The 13,802-nt window shown below is 43.9% G+C and overlaps 1 protein-coding gene across 1 annotated transcript in view; it reads left to right on the top strand.

The window, feature by feature from the left end:
* The first annotated feature begins 158 nt into the window (after positions 1 to 158).
* Positions 159 to 13,802, top strand: part of LOC138097528 (NPC intracellular cholesterol transporter 1-like) — a 69,582-nt gene continuing 55,938 nt past the window's right edge. The window contains 1 exon segment of the mRNA XM_068993735.1: positions 159 to 216. Coding sequence (XP_068849836.1) covers positions 187 to 216 — 30 coding nt within the window. The 5' untranslated portion in view covers positions 159 to 186.

The raw sequence follows: 13,802 nt of genomic DNA on the forward strand, positions 1-13,802 counted from the left end.
AAATGAATCTGTAATTTTTTTCAAAAGTTTAAAGTACCTTGCTGTTTATATCACTCTTTGATAAAAGTTACCAAGATGTGATTACTTATGAACAAGTCATACTTTCTGTTAAATACAGTGTTCCCAGATATCCACCTGAAACACCTCACTGAAGGACCTGAATGTGAAGTCCTTCTTGTCAACAGGATGGGGGAAAGGACTGAGTTTGGCAGGAAGGTAAGTGCCCAGCACTCTGATACCAACCTCTACCTTTAGAAATCAAAGGACAGCTGATATGCTCTGTCAAACACATCATAAAAGCTAGTGGTATAAAGGTCTTAAGGCCTAAAGATTTTCTGTGGCGGTTACCCAAAGTGGGGTTGAAGATCCTGAGCCCTGCCCGGAGTCACCTGGTGAAGAGCCCCGCTGGGAGCCTCAGGGCAGCCAGGCCAGGACCAGGCTCTGCTGCACAGAGCAACCGGGTCTGCCAGGGGCTAAGGTGTCCGCAGATGGGCCCCTCTTTGCTGAGAACCCATCAGAAGTACTAGTCACTCAGTCGTGTCTGACTCTTTGCAACCCCATGGACTGCCAGACTCCTCTGTTCATGGGATTCTCCAGGCAAGAATACTGGAGTGGGTTGCCCTTTCCCCCTCCAGGGGATCTTTCTGACCCAGGGGTCAACCCTGCATCTCCTACTTTGCAGGCAGGTTCTTTACCTCTGAGCCACCTGGGAAATCTGAGGAACCCAGGTGGATCCCCAAGTAGCAAAACCATTACAAACATGTGCAACGACAAACCACTTTACCAGCAGTCTCGATGGATATGACTTTGAGTGAACTCTGGGAGTTGGTGAAGGACAGGGAGGCCTGGAGACCTGCAGTCCATGGGGCCGCAAAGAGTCAGACATGACTGAGTGACTGAACTGAACTGAGTAAGTGAGTCAGTAGTAAGTGTTAGTCACTCGGTCATGCCTGAGTCTTTGTGACCCTATGGACTGCAGTCCACCAAGCTCCTCTGTCCACGAGATTTTCCAGACAAGGATACTGGAATGGGTTGCCATTTCCTTCGCCAGAACTGAAGTGAAATGAATATTTATTAGAGAATTATCTAGCTTACTCTCAATATACTAACATTAAAAGACAAGAGAAATTGAAACAGCAGAGGAAACATCACCAAATTGGATTTTGACTAACATTCAGACTCAAACAGTGTTGAGAAGTCCTGTGTCACAGCCCATCTGGAGACCTAATTGGGCAAATGTTAGGTAGTTAGAATAGGAAACAGGAGTCCAAAATGGCGTCGGCTAAAAGACAAGGAAGGGAAAGGCCCGCGAATATAGAACAAAGGAAGGTCTGAGGACCTGAGTGAGGACCTCAGGGAGAACAGACAGCATTCCTGGCTGGCCCAGTTTACACAGGGCGGGCCCAGGGGTGGAAAACCATACAAAGAGGAGCCAAAGGGCTCTCTCTCTCTCTCCCTCTCTCTCTCTCTCTCCCTCTCTGTCTCTCTCTGTCTCTCTCTCTCTCTCTGTCTCTCTCTCTCTCTGACCCCCCCCCCCCTCCCCGTGCGCTGGCGTGCTCCTCCCCTGTCTTCTCTTCGCATCTTTGGGTTGGCATGCCCTCACACTTCGAGGATGGGTTCTCCTGCTATCTTCTAAATAAAATAGAGCTGTAACAGTGATTTGTCTAAGAGCTGTAACACGGTTTGTCCCAGACCCGAGAGCCGTGATGCACCAAGGGCTTTAATGTCCGTCGCTCCAAATCTTTGTTGTGATGAGACAAAACCGAGGCGCATACACTCACCTGACAGAAAAGACCCCAGGCATCACTTCCGCTCCGTGGGTGAGACCTCAAAGATTGCAGTTCAGGGTTCCCCGTTTATAACCCCAGGACGCAAACTGATACCATCATCAATCTGTGAGCAAACTCCAGCTCTGATTTCATGGTAATACATGAAACTTAGAATGTTGTTAAGCCTGGGGCTTGGTTAGCCAGCCCCCCTCCAGGGACTCAACAATCTCAGGATTCCTCCCCTATCTTATCTTTGGTGCTGCTAGTCTTGCAGTCACAGCAGGTAGCCACTCGTAGTCAGGACAGTCTCCAGGCAGGTTAGAAGCAAGGTCAGAGGCCTGCTGCACTTTGTCTCTGAAGCCTAAACAAGACTACTTAATTTCCCTAACAAACCCGGGTCCCTGGATTGGCTAGCAGATCCCTAACCACTAGACTCCCAGGGAAACCCAGGAAACAGGCTTGGCGAGTGCTTTAACACAGCAACAACATGCCCAAAATGGAGTCACTTGCCCCCAGAAAACAAACCTGGTTTGCTTTAAGATTTAATTTCAATTTCAGCTACTCTCAGGAGTATGAACTTTAACCAGTCAATCTGGAATGACCACATGAGCTCCTGTGAGATCAATTGCATGATACATTGAAAGATTCCCCACCCTTCTTCCAAAGAAAGGTGACTTTGCCTGAATATGGTAAACTTTTTTCTTTTTTATGACTTCCTTGTCCCACCCCCTTTCTATCTATGAAAGTCTTCCATTCTGTACAGCTCCTAAAGCTTCTTCCTACTTGTTAGGTGGAATGTTGCCCAATTCATGAATCCTTTATTATTATTATTTTGGCTGCACCGGGGTAACTGAAGTATCTTCGTTCCCCGACCAGGGATCGCACCCATGCCCCTTGCAGTGGAAAGACAGAGTCCTAACCACTGGACTGCCAGCGAATTCCCATGAATCCCTGAATATGGCCAATTAGGTCTTCAAATTTACTCGGTTCAAATTTTTTTCTTTTAAACAAGAAATAACCTCCCTCATAACGTCAGCTTACTGCTGTCCCCCAATCTTTGGGTTTTACTTTTATAGTAGGGGGAAGCAGGGAGATTGATGCTCAGATGGAGTCATGATTGTAACATCTAGGCAGTGAAGGTGGAGAATATGGGCCATTTTTTTATTTTTAATATTTAGAGGTAGAGCTAATGATAATTAGGTGATTAACTGAACAGAGAGGGTGAGGAAAAGAAAGAAAAGTCAGGAATTATACTAAGGTGCATCAGGGAACCCTAAAATCACTCCCAGTGATCTTTGACGATTTGCTAGGAAGACTCACGGGGCTCATAGTGTGGTCATATTCATGGTAAGATTACAGTGAAATTGATATAAAGCAAAACTAGGAAGGAGAAAGGGAAATGAAATGGAGATATAGAAAAATCCAGATTAAAGCTTCCAAGAGTCCTCTCCTCTAGCAAGGACTTGTGGCAACATTATGAAGTGTTATCTGCTGATAAGCAAGCTCATGAGAGACTCACTCAGGCTTTTAACTGGGAGCTGGTCACATAGCACCCTCTGCCTAGTATCTACCAGAATTCCAGGCTGCCAGGAAGAAACCAGGCATTTAGCATGAGCCCCATTGTTTATGCAATCAGTGTGGGCACAGTGAGCCATTATCACTTAGGGAAAGTTTCATATCTATGTAAAGAACTATTTTCCTGCCAAGAGTCCAGTGGCCTGCCAGTGGCCAACCCGGTGAGCAAGACTTTCTATAGAGCAGTCTCAGGTCTGTGGGCTATCTCCACACTCAAGGTTTATGTGGTGGGCGGTGGTAGTAATTGTGCCAGGAAATAGAGAAGAACAGCAGAACTGGGATGGGGACAGAGAGAGAGGGAGTTTGGACATGTTCAGTTTGAAGAATGTATGAAATCGATTCCAGAAGGCAACTGGAAATTGCTGCTTAATGTTTAGGACAAGACGTTTCCAGATCTGGGCATCATCTGTGCAGAGGTGATGGTCACAGTCACAGGACAGACGAAGTCCCCAGAAAGACTGTGGTGAGGAAGTAGATGAGAGAAGGGAATCAGCAAAGGAGAGGAGGTGAAATAGACAGGAGCGGGAAGTGAAAGGTGGATAGTGGGAGGAACAAGTCCCAAGGAGAGGAGAGGAGGCAACAAACCTCATGAAGAAGTGTGACCTTGGGACTTCCCCGGGGATCCAGTGGTTAAGACTCCACGCTCCCAAGGTAGGGGGCACGGGTTCAATCCCTGGTCAGGTAACTAAGATCCCTGGTGCTGTGTGGAGCAACCTTAAAAAAAAAAAAAAAAACAGAAAAGAAAAGAAAAGTAGTGTGGCCATGAAACAAGGGCCAACAATCCCAGACCTTTGTGCAGCACAGGCTTGCCCTTGGTGAGCTTGTTCAGTCATCAAAGAACTCTGGCCTTGCATTGGAGAGGAAAAGCGAGGTGTCTGGTTAGGACCTGGAGCCAATGGTAAGTGGCTGACCTGATTCTAGTTCTGCTGATGGAACTGCGTTGCCTTCCTAACACTTCCTAGGGCTTCCCAGGTGCTGCTAGTGGTAAAGAATCCATCTGCCATTGCAGGAGGTGCAAGCGATGTGAGTTCAATCTCTAAGTCAGGAAGATCCCCTGGAGAAGGAAGTGGCAACCCACTCCAGTATTATTGCCTGGAGAATCCCATGGGCAGAGGAGACTGGCGGGCTACAGTCCACAGAGAGCTGGGTATGACTGAGCAACTAAGCACACAACACTTTCTATGAATTGTTGGCTGCCATGAGAATGCATCTCCTCTGCTTGTCACCAAGGAAGAATTTTGTGCATGCTCTGTGCGGTGTCTGTGATTATCTGGTCAGTTGGTCTTAGTAAGTTTTTATATCACTATGAAAAGGTGCTAAAAAATAGTGCATAGAACCATGTTGAGGCCCAGCTATGAACAGAGTCACACCGTGTGATGATTTTCCATGTCTTTTCCCCTCATCAGCTCACACCCATGTACTTACCTGTGCTTCGAAACACAGAGAAAACCAAAATTGAAACAAAATAGGCCAAAACCAAGTTCTATGCTCTCTGGGCAAATTTGGAAGAATTTGTTTCCCATTCCTCTGACCGAGGGCCTTGCCTGTCTCTTTTTGCTGTTTAACCTACTAAATGCAATGAGATAAACCAGTGGGACTCATTGAGGTGTTTTCTCCAAGCTCTCTGACCATACTTAGTCCTCAGTTAAATAATTTATGCACTAGTGGGCCTGAAAAGTCTTGAATCTTTTCCTGGTGTTTTACCCTTATTTTTTGACAATATTTTAAGACAATTTAAAAATATGAGTGAAGTCATATTAAAACAATTGAAGGAAGTTAATTAAATATCTTTTCGGGGTTTTTTTGGCTATGTCGTAGGGTTGGGCGATCTTAGTTCTCTGACCAAGCAGTGAAAGTGCTGAATCCTAATCGCTGGACCACCAGGGAATTCCTGAGATCTTCAGTTTTAGGATGTCTTGTCAGCTTTAGCTCTGGGACTAAATGACTTCTCCCATCTTTGATCTCTTCGCTCCCTCACTAGAATTGAACCTTCTAATTTTTAAGGAAGGAAACGCTGCTATTGTTCCTATTTCTTGTAGTTAAACTTTTAAGAATAGCCTTAGAAAGGCTGCCATTTACAAGAGTTAGTCTTCCTATTTTAGCAAAGACAAGACCTAAAGCCATCCCAGGGGAAGGGAACTGTATTATGTGATTGAATCATGTGACAAATTAGGGAAAGCCAGGGCAAAATACTAACGGCCAAGTTCAAGTTACCTCCACCCTAATGAGCCTAAGCTACACTGCAATCCATGACTGGATTAATCACCAGTTCAAGTATCCTTAGTGTGGTGAGTAATACTTTACCGTAAGTTTGACCCACAATACCCGACTCCTGAACTCTCATACACCACCGACACTAAAGTCACGAGTTGTAGCCTAAGCTGTTATAAATGAAGGTGTCTGTAAAATTCAGCTTAAGTATGGAGTTTTAAAAGTTTATTGCAGAGCCCCAAAGAATTGAGGGCATATTTCAAAGAAATGACCTGCACAAGGATGTTCATAGCAGCTCTATAATAGCCCAACCTGGAAACAACTCAAATGTCTGCCGTGGGATTCTTATACCATGGAATATGACCCAACGATAAAAACAAAACAAAACGAAAAAAGATGAACTATTGCTATAAGTGACATGGATGAGTCTTACAGACATAATGTTTAGTGAAAGAAACCAGACACAAAAGATGACTCAATTTGTATGAAGTTCGAGAACAGCAAACAACTGATGATGGTAGAAGTCAAACTAGTGAAAAAAAAAAGAATGGCATGCTACCGTAAAGGTTCTACCTTGCTCTTTCTTGGATCACTTTTTCTGGAGGAAGCCGGCTCCCTGGTCTTGAAGACAGATGAGCAGCCTTGAGCCACGTGGAGTGGAACCCAGGCCTCCTGCCAGCAGCATCTTGGAAGCAAATATTCCAGCCCCAGTCACGCCTTCAGATGATGGTAGCCTGGCTGACATCTTGACCACAGACTCATGAGGCAAAACCCCCCAGATCCACACAAAGCCCTGGCTGGCAGAAAATCTAATCTAATAAATGTTTGTTCTTATCATCCACTATGTTTTAGGATAATTTGTTATCAAGTAATAGATACCACAATATAAATATATAGTATGTAAGCACTTATTGAAGTGTACATGTAAGTTTTATAGATTTTACAGGTGTATTATATATTAATAAAAAAGAAAGAAAGTCTTTTACCAAAAAGAGGCTCTCAAAAACACTCAACCTAAAACTCCCTAAGGGTTTTGCAGAAGCTTTAACTCAAGGTTTCCTATAGTTTCCCAAAATGTGTTGGCAATGTGTAGATTGACAGAGGGAGTCAGGTGTGAGCTGGTCACCTACTCATGTTCCCTGTGTTGAACTAGTCAGTCTCCAATCATCTACAAGGTGGTTCTTTTAGAGTCAGCTCTAGTTGCTCTTCCTGGATCGTTTTGGGGGCAGTCTGTTAGCAAAATTTACAGTGTCTACAAGTGTCTACAGTGTCTCCGTTAAGCCAAGGAGGCCTAGTGCCTAGGGCCCCTGACACTTCTAAGGTCTCATGAAAATGTTTTAATAGCAATTTATTTTAAAATCAGAAGAAAAATATAATAATAATAAATATATAGTAATGAAATCAGCTTGGATTATATCCATCTCTATACCAATGTGGCTATAAAGCAGAATTTTAAGTGCTTGGTTTGTTTTTTTTTTTTAAGGAAGGAGGGATCCCCAAAGGCAAAGGTGCTTAGAGCCCACAAAAGTCATCAAGCAGCCCTGAGCACAGAGAGGGATGCAATGAACTGAATGGTGTCCTCTTTCTGCAAATTCCTATGTTGACACCCTAACCCCCAAGTAACTGTTTAGAGACAAGGCTTTGTGTTTGTTGCTGTCTAGTGGCTGTGTCTGACTCTTTTGAGACCCCATGGACTGCAGCCCACCAGGGTCCTCTGTCCATGGGATTTCTCAGGCAGAAATACTGGAGCAGATTGCTATTTCCTCCTTCAGGAAACCTTCCTAACCCAGGGATCAAGCCTGCATCTCCTGCATTGCAGGCAGACTCTTTATTGCTGAGCCACCAGGGAAGCCCCAGGGCTCTAAAGAGGTTTTAATAATTAAGGTGGAATATGGTCAAAAGGAGAAGAGGGCAGCAGAGTATGAGATGGTTGGATAGCATTACTGACTCAGTGGACTTGAACTTGGGCAAACTCTGGGAGATGGTGAGGGGCAGGGAGGCCTGGTGTGCCTGGGGTCAAAAAGAATCAGAGATGACTTAGCGACTGAAAAACAACAACAATGGTCCTAAGGGGGTGGCCTTAAGCCAGTAGGATTTGTGACTTTATATAAGAGGAAGAGAGATCTCTCTTTCCACATACACGCACCAAGGAAAGAGCACATGAGCACACAGTGAGAAGCCCGCGTCTGCAAGTCAGGAAGAGGGGACTCACCGGAAACCGAACTGACAGGCAGCTTGATCTCAGACTCCTCTGTCTCCATTACCGTGGGATAAAAATTACTGACGTTTAAGCCATTCAGTCCATGATATTTTGTTACGACAGCCTAAGCTGACTAGAAAACTAGTCAATCTAATCACACTAGGACCACAGCCTTATCTAACTCAATGAAACTAAGCCATGCCTGCGGGGCAACCCAAGACGGGGCGGGGGGGTGGGCGGGGGGCGGGTCATGGTGGAGAGGTCTGACAGAACGTGGTCCACTGGAGAAGGGAATGGCAAACCACTTCAGTATTCTTGCCTTGAGAACCCCATGCACAGTATGAAAAGGCAAAATGATAGGATACTGAAAGAGAAACTCCCCAGGTCCGTAGGTGCCCCATATGCTACTGAGGATCAGTGGAGAAATAACTCTAGAAAAATTGAAGGGAAGGAGGCAAAGCAGAAACAATACCCAGCTGTGGATGTGACTGGTGATAGAAGCAAGGTCTGATGCTATAAAGGGCAATATTGCAAAGGAACCTGGAATGTCAGGTCCATGAATCAAGGCAAACTGGAAGTGGTCAAACAAGAGGTGGCAAGAGTGAACATCGACATTCTAGGAATCAGCGAACTAAAATGGACTGGAATGGGTGAATTTAACTCAGATGACCATCATATCTACTACTGTGGGCAGGAATCCCTCAGAAGAAATGGAGTAACCATCAGGGTCAACAAAAGAGTCCAAAATGCAGTACTTGGATGCAATCTCAAAAACGACAGAATGATCTCTGTTCGTCTCCAAGGCAAACCATTCAATATCACAGTTATCCAAGCCTATGCCCCAACCAGTAAGGCTGAAGAAGCTGAAGTTGAACGGTTTTATGAAGACCTACAAGACCTTTTAGAACTAACACCCAAAAAAGATGTCCTTTTCATTATAGGGGACTGGAATGCAAAAGTAGGAAGTCAAGAAAAACCTGGAGTAACAGGCAAATTTGGCCTTGAAATGCAGAATGAAGCAGGGCAAAGACTAATAGAGTTTAGCCAAGAAAATGCACTGGTCATAGCAAACACCCTCTTCCAACAACACAAGAGAAGACTCTACACATGAACATCACCAGATGGTCAACACCGAAATCAGACTGATTCTATTCTTTGCAGCCAAAGATGGAGAAGCTCTATACAGTCAACAAAAACAAGACCAGGAGCTGACTGTGGCTCAGATCATGACCTCCTTATTACCAAATTGAGGCTCAAATTGAAGAAAGTAGGAAAACTGCTAGACCGTTCAGGTATGACCTAAATCAAATCCCTTATGATTATACAGTGGATGTGAGAAATAGATTTAAGGGCCTAGATCTGATAGATAGAGTGCTTGATGAACTATGGACTGAGGTTTGTGACATTGTACAGGAGACAGGGATCAAGACCATCCCCATGGAAAAGAAATGCAAAAAAGCAAAATGGCTGTCTGGGGAGGCCTTACAAATAGCTGTGAAAAGAAGAGAGGTGAAAAGCAAAGGAAAAAAGGAAAGATATAAGCATCTGAATGCAGAGTTCCAGAGAATAGCAAGAAGAGATAAGGAAGCCTTCTTCAGCGATCAGTGCAAAGAAATAGAGGAAAAGAACAGAATGGGAAAGACTAGAGATCTCTTCAAGAAAATTAGAGATACCAAGGGAACATTTCATGCAAAGATGGGCTTGATAAAGGACAGAAATGGTCTGGACTTAACAGAAGCAGGAGATATTAAGAAGAGGTGGCAAGAATACACAGAAGAACTGTACAAAAATCTTCATGACCCAGATAATCATGATGGTGTGATCACTAATCTAGAGCCAGACATCTTGGAATGTGAAGTCAAGTGGGCCTTAGAAAGCATCGCTATGAACAAAGCTAGTGGAGGTGATGGAATTCCAGCTGAGCTGTTTCAAATTCTGAAAGATGATGCTGTGAAAGTGCTGCACTCAATATGCCAGCAAGTTTGGAAAACTCAGCAGTGGCCACAGGACTGGAAAAGGTCAGTTTTCATTCCAGTCCCAAAGAAAGGCAATGCCAAAGAATGTTCAAACTACTGCACAATTGCACTCATCTCACACACTAGTAAAGTAATGCTCAAAATTCTTCAAGCCAGGCTTCAGCAATATATGAACCGTGAACTTCCTGATGTTCAAGCTGGTTTTAGAAAAGGCAGAGGAACCAGAGATCAAATTGCCAACATCTGTTGGATCATGGAAAAAGAAAGAGAGTTCCAGAAAAACATCTATTTCTGCTTTATTGACTATGGCAAAGCCTTTGACTGTGTGGATCACAATAAACTGTGGAAAATTCTGAAAGAGATGGGAATACCAGACCACCTGACCTGCCTCTTGAGAAATCTGTATGCAGGTCAGGAAGCAACAGTTAGAACTGGACATGGAACAACAGACTGGTTCCAAATAGGAGAAGGGGTACCTCAAGGCTGTATATTGTCACCCTGCTTATTTAACTTATATGCAGAGTACATCATGAGAAACGCTGGACTGGAAGAAACACAGGCTGGAATCAAGATTTCCAGGAGAAATAACAATAACCTCAGATATGCAGATGACAGCACCCTTATGACAAAGTGAAGAGGAACTAAAAAGCCTCTTGATGAAAGTGAAAGAGGAGAGTGAAAAGGTTGGCTTAAAGCTCAACATTCAGAAAACTAAGATCATGGCATCCGGTCCCATCACTTCATGGGAAATAGATGGGGAAACAGTGGAAACAGTGGCTGACTTTATTTTGGGGGGCTCCAAAATCACTGCAGATGGTGATTGCAGCCACGAAATTAAAAGACACTTGCTCCTTGGAAGAAAAGTTATGACCAACCTAGAGAGTATATTCAAAAGCAGAGACATTACTTTGCCGACTAAGGTCCGTCTAGTCAAAGCTATGGTTTTTCCAATGATCACATATGGATGTGAGAGCTGGACTGTGAAGAAGGCTGAGTGCCGAAGAACTGATGCTTTTGAACTGTGGTGTTGGAGAAGACTCTTGAGAGTTCCTTGGACTGCAAGGAGATCCAACCAGTCCATTCTGAAGGAGATCAGTCCTGGGATTTCTTTGGAAGGAGTGATGCTAAAGCTGAAACTACAGTACTTTGGCCACCTCATGCAAAGAGTTGACTCATTGGAAAAGACTCTGATACTGGGAGGGATTGGGGGCAGGAGGAGAACGGGACGACCGAGGATGAGATGGCTGGATGGCATCACTGACTCTATGGGCGTGAGTCTGAATGAACTCCGGGAGTTGGTGATGGACAGGGAGGCCTGGTGTGCTGCGATTCATGGGCTCGCAAAGAGTCGGACACGACTGAGCGACTGAACTGAACTGAACTGAAGCTGACTAACACAACGGTTGGTGGGGGGAGGTGAAGGGATTGGGTAGGGAGCGGGGGTGGCAGCGAGAAATGAAAAAAAAAAAAGCAAAGTGAAGAGGCAACCAGTCCATCCATAATGGTCTCAGGCATCACCAGGTGAAGTCAGCTGCATCCTAGTACCCAAAAGGCTCAGCTCCATCTACATTTCTCATGATTAAATTTCAGCCTTCAAGTTAGAAACCGGGCAAGCTTGCAATCTGTACAGAAGTTAGGCCTTCTTTTTTCTTTGCCCCCTTGAATCATTGCCTACTTTGAAGCTTCAAAGTTAGCAGCAGCAACTCAAAGCTTCTATATTAGAAGAACTCAAAGCTATTATATTGAAACAAAATTTTATTATTAGGAACATGCTGCTCAAATCACATTCATTAGCCTCTAGAAGATAAGATGCAATGGCTGCTTAGCCAGTGAGGTAACCCAGGAGAATGAGGGTTAAAGAAGAATGTTTAATGAAGAACATGTGATCATCTGTGCTCCATGTTATTAAGAAGGCAAGTGAGATGAGAACAGGTTGTCATTGATTCTGCAACACGGAAACTAGTGATGACTATAAGAAGAGCAGGTGTCATGTGATTGCCAAGGTTCTTGGACAGGGGTGGGGGGTGGGGGGTGGGGGGTTGGGAGGTGGGGGTTGGAGGCGTGGGGAAGCTGGATCCTTATATCACTGCTCACAGCAAAACAATTCCAGACAGATCATTATCTTCAAGAAATCATTAAAACTCAAAAGGAAAATATGGAATAATTTTTTATAACCTTGTAAACCATGAAATTAAAAGACGCTTACTCCTTGGAAGGAGAGTTATGACCAACCTAGACAGCATATTACTTTGCCAACAAAGGTCTGTCTCGTTAAGGCTATGGTTTTTCCAGTGGTCATGAATGGATGAGAGAGTTGGACTATAAAGAAAGCTGAGCGCTGAAGAATTGATGCTTTTGAACTGTGGTGTTGGAGAAGACTCTTGAGAGTTTCCTTGGACTGCAAGGAGATCCAACCAGTCCATCCTAAAGATCAGTCCTGAGTGTTCATTGGAAGGACTCATGTTGAAGCAGAAACTCCAATACTTTGGCCACCTGATTCGAAGAGCTGACTCATTTGAAAAGACCCTGATGCTGGGAAAGATTGAAGGCAGGAGGAGAAGGGGACGGCAGAGGATGAGATGATTCAATGGCATCACCCACTCAATGGAGATGAGTTTGAGTAAACTTCGGAGTTGGTGATGGACAGGGAGGCCTGGTGTGCTGCAATCCATGGGGTCGCAAAGAGTTGGACACGACTGAGTGACTGAACTGAATTGAACTGAACTGAAACTAGTAAATTAGTAAAAGTATCTGCACTGTGTATACTGGACCAACAAGTTAATTTTCTTAATAGTTTTTACAAATCAATATGAAAAAACGAATCGAAAATAAACAATACAGGGACTTCCCTGGTGGTCCAGTGGATTCTTCACTGCCAATGCAGGGAGTGCAGATTCCATGCCCAGTCAGGGAACTAACCCCACATGCCTCACAGCACAACCAGAAAATATTTTTTTAAAAATGAAGACTATGGACAAAGAAATAAAATTGCCTATAAATGTATGAAAAGATTTTTAATCTCACATATCATTAATAAAATATAAATTAAAGCATCAAAATCTTTTTTAAAATAAGAAATACAATCATTCAAATCACAGACGCTATTTTTCACCTATTAGAATAGCAAAGTTAAGTGCTGCCAAGGAGATAGAATCAGGTACTTCTAAATGTTGTAAACAAAGATGTAAATTGCAGTCTGTTCGGAGGGCAATTTGACAATATTCAAAACTAAAATACACATTTCCTTTGATCCAACAATATATAAACTTTTCCAACAGTTCTATTTATATATGATTGTAAGGATTTAGGTATAATGATGTTCCCTGCATTATTGTTTCCAGGAATGAAAAATGACAAAGCAAACATCCAGTAGGGGACTGATTAAATACATTATGTAAGGGATCAAAAACTAGTAACAGACTATTTCTAGCCTTCCCCTTCCATCTGTTAGGTGAAAAGAAATTTGTTTGGAATCAACATTCTCATCTCTCTCCCTAAGGAAAATGTGCAATAGCTTTTAGACTTCTGTGATGCAATATCACATGGAAAGCCGAGGACATAGAAACATGCAAAGCTTTGTGGAATCAAGACAAGCTCAGGAATGTGAGACGGCATAAGAAAAGAACGGTGGATTTATGCAGTATTACTACAGACATGCAAACACCTGGCATGTACCAGAAATGCAATCTGAGGCTTGAGCTATTTTGAAATACTTTCTGATGGTGCACTGCGTTTCATTGACTTAGGCACTGCTCTGAGACTGGCCCACACTGCTGGCTTCAGAAATGTCACATGCTGCTGCTGCTGCTGCTAAGTTGCTTCAGTCGTGTCCGACTCTGTGTGACCCCATAGACGGCAGCCCACCAGGTTCCCCGTCCCTGGGATTCTCCAGGCAAGAATACTGGAGTGGGTTGCCATTTCCTCCTCCAATGCATGAAAAGTGAAAAGTGAAAAGTCAAAGTGAAGTCACTCAGTCACGTCTGACTCTTAGCAACCCCATGGACTGCAGCCTACCAGGCTCCTCTGTCCATGGGATTTTCCAGGCAAGAGTACTGGAGTGGGGTGCCACTG

This window comes from Capricornis sumatraensis, chromosome 21, assembly GCF_032405125.1.
Source record: "Capricornis sumatraensis isolate serow.1 chromosome 21, serow.2, whole genome shotgun sequence".
NCBI classification, from domain to species: domain Eukaryota; kingdom Metazoa; phylum Chordata; class Mammalia; order Artiodactyla; family Bovidae; genus Capricornis; species Capricornis sumatraensis.